The following is a 19704-nucleotide window of genomic DNA, read 5'->3' on the forward strand; positions in this document are numbered from 1 at the left end:
GTGGGCAGCAAAGCAAGGTTTATTGAGTGATAGTAAAGCAAAGTTTATTGAATGACAGTACAAAGCTCCCAAAGAGGGAGGGGACCCTAAAAGGTTGCCACTGGAGTTTCTAGGGCTTTTCATGGGCTTGGTGGTGGACTGTTTTAATCTGATTAACCCTCCATGCACCTGTTTTTGTCCTCTATTACAGGGGAAAGGTGGAGGGCTCCTTCCAGGGTGGTGTTTCTTTGTTATAGTCCTATGGGACCTAGAAATGGAAGCCCCTTGGCCACCAGAGCCAAGTAATCAAGGGTGTGTCCCTTAGGCAGTAGATGCAAAGGCCAGTGCATCAGATGGGTGTACAAACTCTTTTCTGGGAGATACTGCTGACCTGCAGCAAGGCTGGTGCCTTCCAGCCTCCCTGTTCTCTGGAGAGTATTTCTGTCGGCCCCTAGGTGTGTGTTAAGCAAATAAGCCTCTTTCACGGAAAGTCTGGGTACTTTTCAGTTGGCTACCTCTGCAGAAGGCCCTGGGATGGGAAATCTGCATGCACGAGCCCTTCGAGAACTGTTTCTCAGTTTGCTATTTAGCCTTGTGGATCTTGTGGAACAAGCCCCTTTGGCTTTCAAAGCTAGATGTCTGGGGAGCTCATCTTTCAAATGCAGATCTTAAAAGTTGGTATGCCAGATAGAGAGTTCAAACCCTTCACTCATTAGAGGGAAGATCGGGTCTGTGAATTCTCTCCTGGTTGTGTATTGCTGCGCCAGTGGTGGGGTTTATGGTGAGTTGCGTCTCAGCCTCTCCTACCCATTTTGATGTACATTTTTTCTCATTCACCCAATGTGTAGGAGTTGCTAAGCCAGCTTCTGGATTTCTTTCAGGGGGAATTATTCCATATATAGCTGTGGATTTGGTGTGTTTGTTTATGGGAGGAGGTGAGTTTCAGGGGCCTTCTGTGTTGCCATCTTGAACTGGAACTCTCTAATGGAGTTTGTAGGTACTTACCAGACTCTTCCCATTTGGGGGATCTAAAACGTGGTAAATAGTATCCCCATTTGCTTTGGGGCATAGCCCTGTGCCCTTTCTCAGTCCTGACCTAACACTCAGTTACTTTGTGATCCTAGAAAAATAACTGCGTGCTACCTGAGGATGTGAAGAATTTTTACCTGATGACCAACGGCTTCCACATGACATGGAGTGTGAAGCTAGATGGTGAGTCAGCCTTCTTGCTGTAGGGTAACATTTCCTGGCTGAGAGTTTGGGTATCTGGATGGTTTTCATGAGTTCTCCTAAAGTGCAATGTCCAGAAGCTATGATTTTTTTTCCCCCAAAGCCAACACATACCATCATTGCTTCACCCACCACCCACTATGCCAGAGTCTAGCTGGTACTTACCTAGAAACTCAATTTAGAGGCTTCCTTTTGAAATGGGCTCACGGAAAACAATCACTACACAAAATTCCTGTATCCACCTCAAACTTAAACCTTGTGACGACTCTACCCCAGAGCATTCTCCCCAGAGTGAACTGAAGGGACAGCCACTGATGGGTCATAAGAGGGTAACTTCCTTCATTCCCAGCATGGCAGTGACCTCAGGGCTGTGACCCTTACACAGATCTTTAACTTCTCTCCTGCACATCTCCCCAGCCTAAGTTACCAACCACCTCACTTGTCAAGTTGTCCGTCTTTAGTATTTAAGTGTCTAGGATAGACATTCATGTTGCAGATGTGGGAACTTATAACTTGGTAGAGTCAGAAATTGGAGGTACTACGTACACATGAAAGGTGGTGCTGCACATTTAAGGGAAGACTCCTATAAAATTTCATAAGCCAGGAAACCCTAACTGGAGTTCAGTGCATTCCTGCCGCAGACTTCCCTGCCCACAAGAGGCCTTTCCTGCCTCTGCGTTCCGACCGTGTCCCCGTGCTGGCACCAGGAACGCGGTAATTTTTACTGCACAGCAGATCTGCAGAACTGACTTCTCCCCTTTAGTTTCTCTGCCCTCCTCCACTCAGTTTCCTTTTTTTCAATGATTCCCAAAGCCTTCCTGTCTCTCTCTCACAGCTGGCCAGAGGCACATTTTATAGCTTATTACAAGCATTTAACATGAATGTTTAGCTTGGAATTATTTCCTCCATTGGCCTAGAAGCCATTCTTGTCACCACTGTTCTGTCACAAGAGCCCTTCTTTGAAGCATGACCATGGCCTTTGGAGTCTGGAGTGAGATAGAGAAAGGACAGAGACTAGAATGACAGTCAGATTTTCCATTACCCACAGCATGAAGACAGGCAAGCCCCTTCACAAGTGCCCCTCAGAGAAGAAACGGGTCACAAAGTTTTCATGAATGGGTCCCTGTTCATTATTCTAATACCTTCCCTCATTTAATCCTCCCAATCCTAGTCGTCTTATGCTGTGCTCATTTCCATCCCCTTTTCTGTCACTTCCTGGATATCTGAAGTCAACAGCAGAGGCAGCTTCTGATGTTTACCTCTTTAATGCTCTGTTCTGCTTGGACTTCCCATAGTCTGTATACCCACTGTTTTACTGCCTTCAGTTTTTTCAGCAGTCAGATTTCTAAGTCTTTTTGTGCCATCCGGTGGCCAGCATCCTAAATGACAAGGATTCTATATAATAAGGAAGATGTACAGTTACCTTTTTCTTATTTACACCCTAACCACAGAAGACTTGGAATCAGGCAAGGCTGATTCTCTGCAACGAGTAAGAAAAATGACTGACAAATAGAGGGGGAGTGGTCTTCCATCATGGAAAGCTTACGAGAAGAGAAGAATGGGTCAGTTACATAATCAAAGCTGTTAACTTCGATGGGAATTATAACCCTTCATTCTTGGGTCCTTTGCTCTTCCAACAGGATCCCTAGCCCTGATTTCTGGGTTCTTTCTGAGCATCCCCTTTTCCAGTTTTCTTCAGTACTCTGCCCTGGGGTCTCTTCACCCGTGACTCATTGCTAAAAAGCTTGGTGCTGTGGGACATATGGTACGTTGATCCTTCCACTTTCCACCAGATTCCTCAGCCCTGGAATCAAACAGTAGCTGGGCTTAAGTTATTCCAGCAGAAGTCCTTATGTAATAAGGCTGTTCTCTCTGCTAATGTTTCTGTAGAGCACACCATTCCGTTGGGCAGCATGGCAATTAACAGCATCTCAAAACTGACTCAACTCAACCAGTCTTCCGTGTATTCACTCCCTAATGCACCAACTCTGGCAGACCTGGAGGATGATGCACTTGAAGGTAACCTGAAGGAACTTGTGCTCTGAGTTAGAAATTAGCCTGTTTGTTTCTTGCTTATAATGTTGAAAACCATAGGAAGACACTGTGGCATGGGAGTACCTTTCCCCAAGCCAAAACCTTCCCCGTTGTGGCTTCTCAGGACTGTGGGAATAAAAGGTAAAAAAACAGCCTGTATCAGTAAAGCAAATTTCATGAAGAAATGCCAGGGTTGAGATTCTTGTTTTGTTGCCAGCACCCACTTCAGTGCCTGGCACATAGTTGGTACTTAATGAATGCTTCGTAAATGGATGAATGTTATAGATTAACTTGACTCAATATTTCATTATCAAGAGCTTTCAGGGAACATGGACTCTAAATGCAGCTCCCTTCCTTCCTCCAGGCTCTTTGCCATCTCCGATTCAAATGGCTGCTAAAAGCTGTGAGCAACTGGGCAGTATTGAGGACTTTGTCAAAATTGTGTTTGGCTACATTTATCAGAGACCCAGTTACAACATCTAAACTAAATAGGAGTTTATTTTTCCTATAACAAGAAATCTGGAACTAGGCTGGTGCAGCTGTTTGAGAAAGTCAATGATAAAGTCTCCTTCTGGCTTCCTCCTGCACCAGCCTTTGGATATGGCTTTCATCCTCATCATTGAGGAATGCGGGCTGTACCTCCAAGCTTCCAGTCTATGTTCCAGGGAGGAAAAAAAAAGAGTAAAAGACAAAACAACAACAAAAACTGTCTTTTGGCAGAATCTTTCCCTTTTTATCAGGAAAACAATAGTTTTCTCCAACGTTCCTCTCAAAAGCTATTGGCCAGAACAGAGTCAAAAGGTTACCCATAGCTGCAGGGGAATCTGAGGAAGTGTGGTTAGCTGTGCCAGTGTTGCCTCCTCAAACAGAATTGGGGTTTAAGAAAGAAAGGGAGAATGAATATTGACTAAGTAACTAGTGTCTTCAATACTAAGGCCTTGGGGTGCATTGAAGTTCTGGCAGAGAGAACCAAGGCAAGGCTTTCTCCATCAACTGTACAAGCAGTTGGACACTAGTATCCCTTGGAGATATTGCAGGTTCGGTTCTAGACTACCCCAGTAAAGCCAGGGCAAATGAATTTATTGGTTTCCCAGGGCAGATAAAGTTAGGCTTATACTATATTAAGGCCTATGGTGATGTCAAGAAAAAACAATGTACATACCTTAATTAAAAAATACTTCATTGCTAACAAATGCTAACCATCATGAGCTTTCAGCAAGTTGTAATCTTTTTGCTGATGGAGGGTCTTGCTTCCATGTTGATGACTGCTTAATGCTCAGGGGGGTGGGTTGCTGAAGGTTGGGGTGGCTTGGCAATTTCTTAAAACAATGAAGTTTGCTGCATTGATTGACACTGCCTTCCATGAATGATTTCTCTGTAGCATGCCATGCTGTTTGATAGCATTTTACCCACAGTAAAACTTCTTTCAAAGTTGGTGTCTTTCTTCTCAAACCCTGCCACTCTTTTATCCACTAAGTTTATGTAATATTCTAAATCCTTTGTGCTAATTTCAACAGTCTTCATAGCCTCTTCACCAGGAGTAAAAGCCATCTCAAGAAACCACTTTCTTTACTCATCCATAAGAAGCAACTCCTCAGCCAATCAGGAGATTGCCAGCAGTTCAGTCACATCTTCAGGCTCTCCTTCTAATTCTAGTTCTCTTGCTATATCCACCACATCTGCAGTTTATTTCCTCCATTGAAGTCTTGAATCCCTCCAAGTCATCCATGAGGGTTGGAATCAACTTCTTCCAAATTCCTGTTAATGTTGATAGTTTGACCTCTACCCATGAACCATGAATGTTCTTAATGGCACCTAGAATGGTGAATCCTTCCCAGAAGGTTTTCAGTTTACTTTCCCCAGATCTATCAGAGGAATCCACTAGTTATAGAACTTACAGCCTTATGAAACATATTTCTTAAATATTCAGACTTGAAAGTTGAAATGACTCCTTGATCCCTGGGTTGCATTATGGATGTTGTGTTAGCAGGCATGAGAACAACATTCATCTCATTTGTACATCTCCATCAGAGTTCTTGGGTGACCAGGTACGCTGTCAATAAGCAGTAATATTTTGAGAGGGATCTTTTTTTCTGAACAGTTGGTCTCAACAATGGGCTTAAAATATTCAGTAAACCATGTTGTTAGCAGATGTGCCATCATCGGGGCTTTGCTGTTCCATTTCTAGAGCACAGGCAGAGTTGATTTAGCATCATTCTTAAAGGCCCTAGGATTTTCAGAATGGTCAATGAGTGTTGGCTTCAACAAAGTCACCAGCTACAATAGTCCCTACAAAGAGAGTCAGTCTGTCCTTTGAGGCTTTGAAGCCAGGCACTGACTTCTTTTGCTTTGAAAGCCCTAGGTGGCATCTTCTTCCAATAGAAGGATGTTTTGTCTACATTGAAAATCTGCTATTTAGTGTAGCCACCTTTGTTAATTATCTTAGCTAGATCTTCTGGATAACTTGCTAGTTTTCCTTGCACTTTATGTTATAGAGAGAGCTTTTTCCTCAAACCTCATCAACTCTGCTAGCTTCAGACTTTTCTTCTGCAGCTTCCTCCCCTCTGTCAGCCTTAGAATTGAAGCCAGCCTTGCTCTGGATTAGGCTTTGGTTTAAAGGAATGTTGTGGCTGGTTTGAGCTTCTATCCAGATCACTAAAACTTTCTCCATATCAACTATAAGGCTGTTTTACTGCCTTATCATTCATGTGCTCACTGGAGTAGCACTTTTAATTTCCTTTAGGAACATTTCCTTTGCATTCACAACTTGGCTGTTTGGCAAAGAAGCCTAGCATTCAGCCTACTCAGCTTTCAACGTGCCTTCCTCAATCTTTCTAGCTTTTGATTTAAAGCGAGAGACATGCAATTCTTCGTTTCACTTGAACCTTCTAAGGCCTTTGCAGGGATATCGATTGGCCTAATTTCATTATTGTGTCACAGGGAATAGAGAAGCCTGAGGAGAGGAAGAGAGATGGAATGGCCAGTCAGTGGTGCATTCAGGACACATACATTTATCAGGTTTGCTGCCTTCTGCAGGTGTGTTTTATGGCACCCCAGAATGGTTACAATAATATCAAAGGTCTTTGGTCAAGAGGAGACAGGCACAAACTTCACCAGTACCGCATCACCCAATCCCTGCATTTTGCAGGGCTTCAGACTATGATGGTAGCTGCAAGCAGGCCTTGTGGAAGCCTGAGGGGTGTCTTGTTAAGGTTGAGTGCCCCAACCATGCATACTTTGCAGATCCATTTGATCTGGCCTCTCCTGGCAGCAGTGGCAGCAGGTCTCATTTTGCAAACAGGCTGGTGCATACCTTGTTAAAACATACCCCTGCCCTGGCTGGGGACCAAACACTGCCCACAATAGGCAAAGAGAGCCTCTGCAGATGACTGCACTGAAGGAGAAAGAGGCCAGGACACAAGAGGGCATACACAACACATATAGGAGACATCCCTGAAGCACCAGGTCCCGGTGAACAGGGGACACTGCGCCGTAGGGAACTACAGAACTGCTTCTTCATAAGGCCGTTACTTTCAAGAGCAAGAGATGTAGCTGACTTTCCTGATACAAAGAAACAGACACAGCATTAGACAAAATGAGACAGAGAAATATGTCCCAAATGAAAGAACAGGACAGAACCACAGCAAGAGACCTGAGTGAAACAGTAATATGCCTGATAGAGAGTTTAAAGTAATGGTCATAAAGATACTCACTGGATTTGAGAATATAGTGGAGAACATCCGTGAGACCCTTAACACAGAGATAAAAAAGAATCAGAGATGAAGAATACAATAAGTGAAATTTTAAAATGCACATGGTGGAATAAATAGGCAAGAGGAAACAGGAACGAATTAATGACCTGGAAGACAGAGTAATGTCTTCAGGCTGAGCAAAAGAGAGAAAAACGAATTATGCAAAGTGAGAATAGACTTATGGAACTCGATGACTCCATTAAGTGTAAGAACATTTGAAATTATAGAGGTCCCAGAAGAGAGAAAAAAGGGGGCAGAAAATTTATCTGAAGAAATAATAGCTGAAAACTTCCTTAATCTGGGGAAGAAAAACAGATATCCAGATCTAGGAAGCACAGAGATCCCCCCCCCCCAAAGTCAAGCCAAGGGGGTCCACACCGAGATGCACAGTAATTAAAATGGCAAAAAGGTAGTGATAAAGAAAAAAAATTTAAAGGAGCAAGAGAAAAGACCATTACATACAAGGGAGACTCCATAAGGCTATCAGATTTTTCAACAAAAACTTTGCAGGCCAGAAGGGAGTGGTATGGTATAGTCAAAGTACTGAAAAGGTAAAATCTGCAGCTAAGAATACTCTATCCAGCAAAGCTCTCATTCAGAATAGAAGGAGAGATAGAGTTCCTCAGATAAAAACTAAAGGAGTTCATGACCACTAAATCAGCCCTGCAAGAAATTTTAAAGGAGACTCTTTGAATGGAAAGGAAAGACGATAATTAAGAATATGAAAAACAAGGATACAAAATCAGTGCACAGAAATCAGTTGCTTCTCTAAACACTAACAGTGTAACTGTAGAAAGAGAAATTAAGGAATTGATTCCATTCACAATAGCAACAAAGACCATAAGATACCTAGTAATAAACCTAACCAAAGAGGTAAAGGATTTATACTCTAGAAACTACAGAACTCTTATGGAAGAAATTGAGGAAGACACAAAAAAGATGGAAAAACATTCCATGCTCATGGATTGGAAGAATAAGCATTGTTAACATATCTATCCTGCCCAGAGCAATTTACACTTTCAGTACCATCCCTATTAAAATACCATTGGCATTTTTCAAAGTGCTAGAACAAACAATCCTAAAATTTGTATGGAATCAGAAAAGACCCCGAATCGCCAAGGGAATGATGAAAAAGAAAAAGCTGGGGGCATCACATTGCCTGACTTCAAGCTATATTACAAAGCTGTGATCACCAACACAGCATGGTACTGGCACAAAAACAGACACATAGACCGATGGAACAGAATAGAGACTCCAAAAATGGACCCTCAACTCTATGGTCAACAAATCTTTGACAAAACAGGAAAAAATATCCAATGGAAAAAAGACAGTCTCTTCAATAAGTGGTGCTGGGAAAATTGGACAGCTATATACAGAAGAACGAAACTGGACCATTCCCTTACACCCACAAAGATAAACTCAAAATGGATGAAAGACCTGAATGTGAGACAGTAATCCATCAAAATCCTAGAAATCCTAGGCAGTCACCTGATCTCCAGCATAGGCCACAGTAACTTCTTTCAAGACATGTCTCCAAAGGCAAGGAAAAGAAAAGCAAAAATGAACTTTTGGGACTTCAGATAAAAAGCTTCTGCACAGCAAAGGAAGCAGTCAACAAAACAAAGAGGCAGCCCACAGAATGGGAGAAGATATTTGCAAATGACATTAGAGATAAAGGGCTCGTATCCAAGATCTATAAAGAACTCAAACACAACACTCAAAAAACTAATAACCCAGTCAAAAAATGGACAGAACACATGAACACTTTTCCAAAGAAGACATACAAATGGCTAATAGACACATGAAAAAATGCTCAACATCACTAGCCATCAGGGAAATACAAATCAAAACCACAATGAGATACCACTTTACACCAATTAAAATGGCAAAAATTAACAAAACAGGAAATAACAAATGTTGGCGAGGATGTGGAGAAAAGGGAAACCCTCTTACACTGTTAGTGGGAATGCAAGCTGGTACAGCCACTCTGGAAAATAGTATGGAGGTTCCTAAAGATGTTAAGAATAGAGCTACCCTACAACCTGGAAATTGCACTACTGGGTATTTACCCCAAAGATACAGATGTAGTGAAAATAAGGGGCACAGGCACCCCAATGTTCATAGCAGCAGTGTCCACAATAGCCACACTGTGAAAGGAGCCAAGATGCCCTTCAACAGATGAAGGAAAAAGAAGTTGTGGTCCATACATACAATGGAATATTATTCAGCCATCAGAAAGGATGAATACCCACCATTTGCATCAACATGGATCGAACTGGAGGGGTTTATGCTAAGTGAAATAGATCAAATAGAGAAAGACAATTATCATATGGTTTCACTCATATGTGGAACATAAGCAATAGCACGGAGGACCATAGGGGAAGGGAGGGAATCTGAAGGGGGAGAAATCAGAGAGGGAGATGAACCATGAGAGAGTATGGACTCTGGGAAACAAACTGAGGGTTTCAGAGGGCAGGGGGTAACAAGGTGATGGGTATTAAGGAGGACACATGTTGTGATGAGCACTGGGTGTTACACGTAACTAATAAATCATTGAACACTACATCTAAAACTAATGATGTACTATATAGTGGCTAACAACGTAATTAAAAACGATATGTACATTCAATAATGAATTAGCATGAAACAGTGCTTCGTAAGCTACGGAGTGAAGGTATACTTTCAATCAATCACAAAATACTTTCATAAGTATATGTTTAAGAAAAATGAAATGGAAAATACATGCAAAATCCAATAGCATTATTGTACACTATAGTATTTAAGAAGCACAGAGGTGTCTATGCAAAAGTTTCTAAACGCTTATTTTCAATTTCTGCACTCATTTCATTGCAGAAAAAATAGGATATTAATGTGTCCATGGAAAACAATGTGTCTGTGAACTACAGTTTAAGTGGCACTGGTCTGATATGGATCAAGGTAGACCAAGGCAGTAAGACATACCCTGGCATGATGTACCACTGTAATTACGATAATAGCTATGAACAGGTATGGATTTTAGATTTTTAAAAGAAATTTATTTGAAGCACATGTGTTTTGCATTTTTTGTTTTGAAAAATCATCATATGAATTGAAGGACTTTAGATAAACTAAATATCAAGTGTACATTTTCCCCTCATTTTTCCTTTAAAACACAACATCTGGAGAATTTGATCAAAAAAAGCAGGTCTTGTTTTTTAATCTAGAGGCTCAGATGCTCTGTATTGGGAAACAGCATTTAAACTCATAATAGATACAAATCAGGGCCAGTTTAAAATAAAAGGTATTATGAGGTGTCAAATGCTCAAGTCAAATTTTAACATCTGTGAATGAGACAATAAATTTCATTCTAGGAAAGGCATGCAGCGCTGGCAACCTGTTGCCCACCAACAGCACCAAAGCCATATTCTCCACCTTCTGGTGACGGGCATACCTGGGCTGGAGACTGTGCACATCTGGATCTCCATGCCTTTCTGCACCACGTGCTTCATTACCTTGGCGGGCAATGTGACCATCATGACAGTTATCCACAGGGAACAGACCCTCCATGTGCCTAGGTACCTCTTCCCGGCCATGCTCGCTGCCTCTGATATGGGTCTCTCTTCACTTTCCCCACAATGCTGGGGATCTTCTGGCTGGATGCTCAGGAGCTCACCGTCTCTGCTTGCTTCACCCAAATGTTTTTTATTCACACCTTCCAGGATTTTCAGTCAGCTATCATACTGGCAATGGCCTGTGACCACTATGTGGCCATTTCTCATCCATTGCACTATTCCATTCTTACCAACAGTGCAATTTCCAGGATAGGTTTGGCCATTGTAGTGCGAACCTTGACTGTACAGGTACCTCTCCCTATCCTCTTGAGAAGGCTGTGGTCCTGTCATTCCAGTGTACTATCTCATTCCTACTGCCTGCACCCTGACATTATAAAGCTCTCTTGCTCCAGCACCAGGATCAATAGTATCTTTGGACTTTTTGTGGTATTATCCATTATGGGCCTTGATTTCGTCCTCATTCTCTTTTCATATATCCTGATACTGAAAACTGTACTGAGCATTGCATCCTACGGTGGCCACCTCAAAGCTCTCAACACCTGCATTTCCCACATCTGTGCTGTGATTCTCTTCTGTACACCCATGATCTGCCTGTCTATACTGTACCGCTTTGGCCCGAAACTTGCCTCACATATCTACATGACCATGGCTAACATGCATTTTCTCATTCCTCCTGTGATGAACCCCATTGTGTATGTGGTAAAAACCAAACAGATACGAGAGAAAATTCTGAAACTCTTCATCAAAAAAGGACCAGAATCCCAAGACACATTTATAATAAGAATGAGCCCTATCTTCACAGAGAAGGAATGCTTCCTGAAACAAACCGCTTCCAAATGCCCACAAAGATTCTGTTTGACAGACTCTTCTGAATTATATGGAATATTGGGTTTGGTATCCTGTAAAACTATTTCTGTTCTCTGATTTGAACAATAAAAATTGAAAAAAAATATGAAAAACAAAAGCAGTAAAATTAAGTCTATCTGTAAAAAGCAGTCAAGGGATTCACAAAATAAAACTATGTAAAATATGACAAGGTATACCTAAAATGTGGGGGGAAAGGGAGTAAAGAATGGGTCCAAACTTCAAAAGGTCACTGATCAGAGATCATCATAACAAATAATACAAAAGGTTGAAATATTGCAAGAATTACCAAAATGTAACAAAGTGAGCAAATGCTGTTGGAAAAATGGTGCCAATACACTTGCTCAACACAGTGTTGGCACAAACCTGCAATGTGTTTTTTAAAAAAAAACAAAAACAAAAACAACACTATCTGTGAAGCTCAGTAAAGCAAAGCACAATAAAATAAGCGATGCCTGTACTAGAGGGACCCAGGAGCAAAGACTAGAAAGTGATGGGCCTTGGGAAGAGCCTGTCACTCAGAGATGTATGGAGTCTTCAAGAAGGGGAAAGGTCACATCTGCTTCATACGTATGCTGGGGCTTTTGAATGCCTGAAGGCAAAGAAGTTGTTAAATAAGTAGACTGAGTTTTCCCTGCCTTTTAAGTTGGAAGATGGAGATGGACTGGATACTAGAGAGGATTTCAAAGGGGCCTTAGCAAAGGACACAGCTGGGGTAGAGACCACATTGTCCTACACAGCCATAGAGATAGAAACCACTTGGCCTTTTGTCACCTGCTGAGTTCACGCTTCTTAGGATAGTCCAGTAGTTAGACCTTAAGTCTTATTAAACCTAATTGGAAAAATACTATACTTTATAGGGTACTCAGCAGTCAAAAAGAGGACAATCAGGAAGAAATATCAGGATCTACAACCAGGCAAATAAAACTGCTAGAGGACACAGATGAAAACCTAAGTAAAAACAAGAATCAGAACAGTTAAAGACATTTAAGACAGCACAAAGGCTTCCTATAGAACAAAAGTAAAATTCTCAAACAATTGATGAATTTAAGAGAGTGTAAATAAGATTTGAGTTAGTAGCCTGATAAACCAAGTGCAAGACTATTTAAAAGTACAGGTAGATCAATTTAAAAGGGGGGAAATTATGAGAAGAAAGGTGAAAGGGTAAGAAAAATAGAAACTAGATCCAGAAGACCTTCTGTTGTCATTACAGGAGCACATAGAAAAGAAAAAGACTAGATTACACTGATAAAAGAAAATTTCTCTGCAAATTGAAAGGGCTCTCTGAGACCCAGATTGAACTGATGAGAAAGACACCTAGATGTTATATAATGTGGGAAAGAATTACAGGCTTCTAGGCAAAAATAAATTACTTGCGAAGAAATAATCATCAGACTGATACCAGACTTCTCTCTTATGGCAGTGGAAACGAGATAAGAAGCACATACAGGTTACTGAGCAACAAGGAGTAAAAATCAAGAGTCCTTTGTATACAGACCAAACACACCTCTCAGTTTATTAAAAAAAATATGGAAGGATGTGTAAAACTTCAAGAACGTTAATACTCTAACCAGAAGACAATTGAGACTGAATGGAGATCCCAAGATGTGGGAGGAAAGGAAACAAGGGATCAGTGACCCTCTCATGAAAGAGTTATGTGTGCATTTAATCTTAATAGATAGGAATCTATCTAGATAGGAATGTGTTGTATAACTTTTTTTTTTAAAGATTTATTTGGGAGAGACCACGAGCTGGGGGAGGGGGAGAGAGAAGTAGAGTCCCTGCTGAGTGCAGAGCCGGATGTGGGGCTCCATCCCAGGACCCTGAGATCATGATCTGAGCCGAAGTCAGATGCTTAACTGACTGAGACACCCAGGTGCCCCTGTGTTGTGTAACTATCTTAAGAACTTTCAGGGGCATCTGGGTGGCTCAGTCACTTTAGCACCCAACTCTTGATTTTGGCTCAGGTCACATTGGGCTTTACGCTCAGTGGGGGTCTGCTGCTCTCCCTCACTCTCTGCGCCACCCTCTCACCCCTTTCCCCACATGCTCTCTAAAATCTTTAAAAAAAAAACAGAACAAAACAAAACTCTTGGAAAGAGGGACACCATGCAAGGAATATTGTAACCTGTAGTTGATGCTTGAGCAATGCGGGGGTTAAGGGCACTGAGCCTGCATGTAGTCGAAAATCCCAGTAAACTTCTGACTCCCCCAGAACTTAATTACTAATTACCTACTGTTGACTGGAAGCCTTACCAACAACAGTCAATTAACACATATTGTACATGCTATGTGTAATATACACTATTCCTATAATAAATTAAAAGTAAATGTTACAGAAATCATAAGAGAAAATACATTGACAACACTGTAAAAAATCCATGTATAAGTGAGCCCATGCAGTTCACTCTGTGTTGTTTAAGGGTCAACTGTATACTGTCAAGCTAAACCTAAAAGAAAGGAAAGAGGGAAGATATAAAAGTGTTATGGGTTAAATTATGCCCCCCTAATTCATATAATGAAGTCCTAACCCCCATTTCAGAATGAATGTGACCTTATTTGGAAATAGGGTTATTGCAGATGTAAGTAGTTAGGATGAGGTCATACTGGTGTAGGTGGATCTCAATCCAATATGACTGATGTCCCTGAAGACATTTGGAGACACAGGAAGAATGCCGTTTGAAGATGATGGCAGAGATGGGTGGGAAAGCTTAAATTTGCCAGTCAACTACCAGAAGTTAAGGTAGAAGCATTGAACAGATTGTTTCCCTGCAACCGTCAAAGGAACCAACTCTGCCAACACCTTGATCTTGGATTTGTAGCCTCTAGAATTGTGAGACTGCAAGTTTCTGTTGTTCAAGGCCCTCAGTTTTGGTAGTTGGTTACAGCAGTTAATTATAGAGTGTTCTTGGGGTCCTTAATAGAAGAAAATATAGGACAAAGGAGGAAATGAAGCAGAAAGTGTAAGGTGTCCTCCTACTATAGGGAAGAAATAATACACCTTGTTGGGGGAAACAAGAGTGTCTTGTTGTTTGAGCTTTCTATTTTTTTATGTGATAGATTACCACAAATGTAATGGCTTCGGACGCCACAAATTTATTATCTAACAGTTTCATGAGTCAAGAATTCAGCCACAAATAAGTAAGGTCTTCCACTTAGAGTCTTTAGACTAAAATGAAAGTTCACCTGGTGCTGTGATCTCATTCAAGGTACAGAGGCCTCTTCCAAGGTTACTAGTGGTTGGCCTTACTCAGTTTCTTGGAGTTGTTGGACTTAAGTCCCTATTTTCTTGCTGGCTGTTAGCCAGAGCTCACTCTCACATCTTTAGGCTGCCCTTAGAGTCTAGCCATGTGACCCTCTCACAACATGGCAGTTTATTTCTCAGCAAGCAGGGAAATGCCTCTTCAGTCTGCTGCAACAGTCTCCTATCATGTAAACTAATCAAGGGAGTGACTACTACATCATATTCACAGGTCCTGACTATACTCAAGGGCAGGAGGTCCTGCAAGGTATAGATATCACGGAGCGGGAATCTTGAGGGTCTTAGAATTCTGCACACCATACTCACTTAGGAGAAATAATGGTCTGTTGTTTTCAAATAAGGGTAAAGTCCTATTGATGTAATCATGCAAACGAGAGAGTAACCACTAAAGGAATAAAAATTTACGTTAAATCTCCAACCTAATAAGGGAATATTGAATCACAGGAGGAAAAATAAGAAAAGAAACATAAATTAGGAAACAAAACATTAGGAGAAATAAAACAAGACCGATCAATCACAATATTAAATGTGCTGGGACGAAATTTCCCTTTTGAAAAACAAAGACCGTCAGATTGAAATAAAAAGCAAAGCTCATCTATATGTTACTTTTAGGAGCATACTTAAACTGAAGAAGAGATTTCCCCTTCTGGAAATGGCAGACAGGTAATTCAGAGAAGCCTTCCTACTGAAGACAACTGAGAAGTCAGAGGAAAATATAAAAACCACCTCCCTAAAGACATCAAAGAGCTAACAAGATGATGAGATAATATCAGGTCAACATCCAGAAGACAGAAATCCAGGGGGGGAAGAGATTCAGTATTTGAGGTACATTGATTGCCCTTTTCACAACAGGCTGTGAAAATGCTGGAAAGCTGTGAATTTGCCCCATTTTGAGACCAGGGGAATAAAACAGAGTCCAGGCGTTACTGGCACCCATAAAAACTACCTACTTTTTGGGTTGGCACCATGAAGAGCAGTACCTAGGAGACAAAATAAACCAGAAGTAACCATTTTTCTCATGGACTGAAGCTCAAGTGTAAGTCATCTTGTGACCCCGAAAATGTTAAATCCGAAAATTGGACTAAATTGATTCCAGGTTACTCATCTCCTCAGGGAACTAGCAGAAACAAATTCACTCTAGAGAAATGTTCTAAAATTGATTGTCTTAATCGTTATATAACTGTAACTATACTAAAAACCATTAAATTGTATACTTCAAATGAATAAAGCTCTTATATAAAAAGAAAACTCCACCCTAGAGGATAATAGTATCTTAGACCTCAAATTGTTTTTATAAATAATTTTTCAGAAAGTACTTCCTTCTAAAAAATAACTAGGCACATGAAAAAACACAGTGTCATGAGCAAGAACCAGCACAAATAACAGGAAACGAGAAAGAGACCCGCTGGTACTCCCAAGAGTGAAATTATTAGGCACGATATGCTAATGCACACATGGGGATAAAACCAAACCAAAATTTCAGTGAGAAACTATAAAAATAGTGACGTTGCATATTTGACAAAAAAGGAAGCAAAAGATTCAAATACTGACTTCCTCCTCTCCTGATAATGGCAGAGTCCTTTTACCAAGTCAAGACTACTCTAAATTCTGGGAAAACTTGAAAGACAATGACCTAAAAAGATTGGAGAATAACCAAAAATGAGCAGAAACTGGAGTGGCATCTACAAATGGCAGAAAGGAGCCACACTGAGTGAGGAAGGGAAAGCCGTGTTTAAACCACTGTTTTAGTTAGAAATGTAAATATTTATGCATTTGTATAAAAATACATATATGGCTATATGTATAAGTAAAAAATTGGCTTTTTATAGACTTTGTTTTATCCAGTCTCTCCTAGTTTTGTAAACTCTCACCCTCAGTCACTAATACTAATCTTTATCACATAATAGCTGTAACGAAAGAAGCAGGAAAGGTTTCTGATTCTTTCATTTCTAAAAATGTCTCTCTTTTCTAATACTCCATTATACTTGATTACTAGGTAGGTATTTCTAATTGAGCCAGGCTTATCATTAATTATAATGTAATTAATATTAAATATTATAAATACATTTTAGACCGAGGAAAAAGGATTCTAATTAAAAGATCATAAAGTGCTATAAATAAGGGGAAAGCAATTACCTGGGAAAAAGAGATGTCAGCATCAGGCCGGATTATTTTGCCTTTATGTATTCCCACTCTCAGCAAGTTCAGTTTGTTTTCCTTGTGTCACCTTCCCCTAGATTCTGTGACACTGTCTGTCTGTGATAGAGAAGCCCGACAGAAGGCTTAGACCATGGATAAGCTCCTGGGCATTTAGAGTATAGAATTCATTTGGGGGGTACCTGGGTGGTTCATTCGATTAAGTGTCTGACTCTTGGCTTTGGCTCAGGTCATGTGATGATCTCAGGGTCTCATGCTCAGTGGGGAGTCTACTTGAGGATTCTCTTCCTCACCGCCCCCACACTTGCTCTCTCTTTGAAATAAATCTTTTTTTAACAATTTCATTTGGCCCACATTGGAAATAGTTAAGAATATGTCTGAGATAAGGCTTTTTCCCTGTTTTTTTTCCCCACCCTAGCAATGCTGGATAAGTATGTGTTTGAGTTGACTATGTTTGGATGTAACTGTTAACTTCTGGGTTTGCAGACAGTGAGAACCAGCCAGAGAAGCCTCACTTTGATTCTCGCAGCGTGATATTTGAGCTGGATCCTTGCAATGGGAATGGGAAGGTTTGCCTTGTCTATAAAAGAGGGAAACCAGGTAAGAATCATTGACAAGCATGGTCCTGCATGGATGACCTTGCTCTCTAGTCATGACACAAAAGGGATACTCCTCTCTGGACCCATGAGATGCAGCTGGGTCTCCCGGAGATGTAAGGACCCAGAAAGCCCCTTTGGTCCTCCCTGAGCATCTCCTTCTAGGCCAATCACTAGAGTCTTTTTTTAAGCTATCATCATTTGTGAGTTACCACAAAACAATGGGAGTAGGAAAATGAGTAAAAACTAAAAGAAATAGTCATTCTGTTTATAGACTCCTCTAGCAGGCTCACGCATTAGAAAAGCATCCAGGAAAAGCATTATCTTTCTTGTATACCTCTCCATGTAGGCAAGTTAAAAACCTGAAAACCTGAATGAGTAGACCTCAATCTAAGATCTCGGGTAAGAACTCAAGAGGAAAAGGCTCAAAGGAAAAAGATGGAGGAGGAGGAGACCCTATTTCAACCAGTCCCCTGAATTGAGCTGGAAATCTACCAGACCATTCTGAACACCTATGAAATCAGTTTGAGATGTAAGAAGATCTATCTGGATCTTTACAAACAGAATATCTCCAGTGGTTGGTCTCGAAGTATGAAGCAGGGAGCCATGATTCTGCGGGCAGATATCAGAAGATAAACAGAAGGGGGGGAGGGAGCCTCCATGAACTTGTGCCAGGAAGGCAAAAGCCTCTGGCGCTGGCACAAGCTCACAGACCAGTAGCAGGGGGTGGGAAGGAGGACTTTAGGGCAGCCCCCCAAACTGAAACCTGGAGCTATGGGGGTACATGTGCAAACCAGGGATGGCTGGCAGTTTTAGAAGCACAAAGAGCAGAGACTTGCCTGGTCCTGGGAGTGCTGCTATGGGGCACACAACCCAGGAAACTGTGGTTTTTAGCAGCACAGAAAGAAATTGAGGCAGTGTGGCCTGGAGAGCTCAGTGAAGAGCAGACTGTGATCTCTCTGTTCTGAGACAGACGTTTGGATGTGGTCACTTCTGCTCTCTCGGAAGAGACACGGAAAGCCAAGCCGCCAGAGAACAAAAGCCCCAAAAAACTGGTTTTCCCTGAGCCCATCTCCCTACCCCACAGGGGGGCAGAACAACTCTGTCTAAACAGGGTTGCCTGAGTAACAGTACTACAGGCCCTCCCCCCAAAGACAGGCTGGAAAAACAAGAGGCCGACAACTCTAAGGTCCCTATAAAACAAGTGCGTCTTGCTTGGGTTGTGGTTACTACTTTGGACTCTGTACACTTCCTCAACCACTCCTCAACAGAATGACTAAGAGGAGGAACCCCCAACAAAGAAAAGAAGCAGAGACTATGGCCTCTGCCATAGAATTAATGGATATGGGTATAACCAAGATGTCAGAAATAGACTTCAGAGTAACAATTATCAAGGTGATATCTAGGCTTGAGAAAAATATTAACAACAATATAGAATCTCTAAGGGCAGAAATGAGATCTAATCCAGCCGAATTTAAAAATGCTATGTATGAAATGCAGTCTAAACTGGATACTCTGCCAGGGTAAACGAGGCAGAAGAACGATTTAGTGAGCTAGAGGATAAGATGATAGAAAAGAAGGAAACCGAGGCAGCATGGGAAAAACAGATTAAAAACCAAGGCATCAAACTGAGAGAGTAACGACTCAATGAAACGCTCCAATATTAGAATTATTGGGATCCCTGAGGGGGTGGAGAGGGAGAGGTCTAGAAGAGATATTTGAACAAATTGTAGCTGAGAACTTCCCTAATCTGGGGAAGGAAACAAGCATTCGTGTGCAAGAGGCAGAGAGGACCCCGCCCAAGATCAATGAGAACAGACCAATGCCATGACAAAAAATAGTACAATTTGCAAATCTTAGATCCAAGGAAACAATCCTGAAAGCAGTGAGGGGGAAGAGATTTCTTACGTACAGAGGGAGGAACATCAGAATAACATCAGACCTATCCACAGAAACCTGGCAGGCCAGAAAGGGCTGGCAAGACATATTCAGGGTACTAAATGAGAACATGAAGCCAAAGATACTTTATCCAGCAAGGCTGTCTTTGAGAATGGATGTAAAGACAAGGAGCTTCCAACACCAGCAGAAACTGAAAGAATATGTGACCACCAATCCGGCCCTGCAAGAAATATTAAGGGGGGGGGTTCCATAAAAGGAGAACGACCCCAAGAGTGATATAGAACACAAATTTACAGAGACAATCTATAGAAACAAGGACTTTACAGGCAACATGATGACAATAAAATCATTTCTTTCAATAATCACTCTCAATGTGAATG

The 19704-nt window shown here is 41.3% G+C and overlaps 2 protein-coding genes across 4 annotated transcripts in view; both read left to right on the forward strand.

The window, feature by feature from the left end:
• The window catches only part of TPGS2 (tubulin polyglutamylase complex subunit 2), a 68791-nt gene that overhangs the window by 41280 nt on the left and 7807 nt on the right, over positions 1-19704 (forward strand). For 2 of the 3 annotated variants that reach the window (XM_045777847.2, XM_045777848.2), the window contains exons 3-5: positions 1104-1191; positions 3100-3228; positions 17316-17429. In XM_045777847.2, coding sequence (XP_045633803.1) covers positions 1104-1191; positions 3100-3228; positions 17316-17429 — 331 coding nt within the window. The remainder of the gene's footprint in view (positions 1-1103; positions 1192-3099; positions 3229-17315; positions 17430-19704) is intronic. The other variant, XM_045777849.2, reaches the window with a different exon arrangement.
• On the forward strand, positions 9873-17297 carry LOC148108487 (olfactory receptor 51G2-like). Its single transcript, XM_087870009.1, is given in 4 exon segments — positions 9873-9945; positions 10346-10408; positions 10411-10587; positions 10590-17297. Coding segments are annotated over 4 exon segments (1194 nt in total). The 3' UTR covers positions 11471-17297.

This window comes from Ursus americanus, chromosome 19, assembly GCF_024610735.1.
Source record: "Ursus americanus isolate L20-20 chromosome 19, mUrsAme1.1.p, whole genome shotgun sequence".
In the NCBI taxonomy this organism is placed as follows: domain Eukaryota; kingdom Metazoa; phylum Chordata; class Mammalia; order Carnivora; family Ursidae; genus Ursus; species Ursus americanus.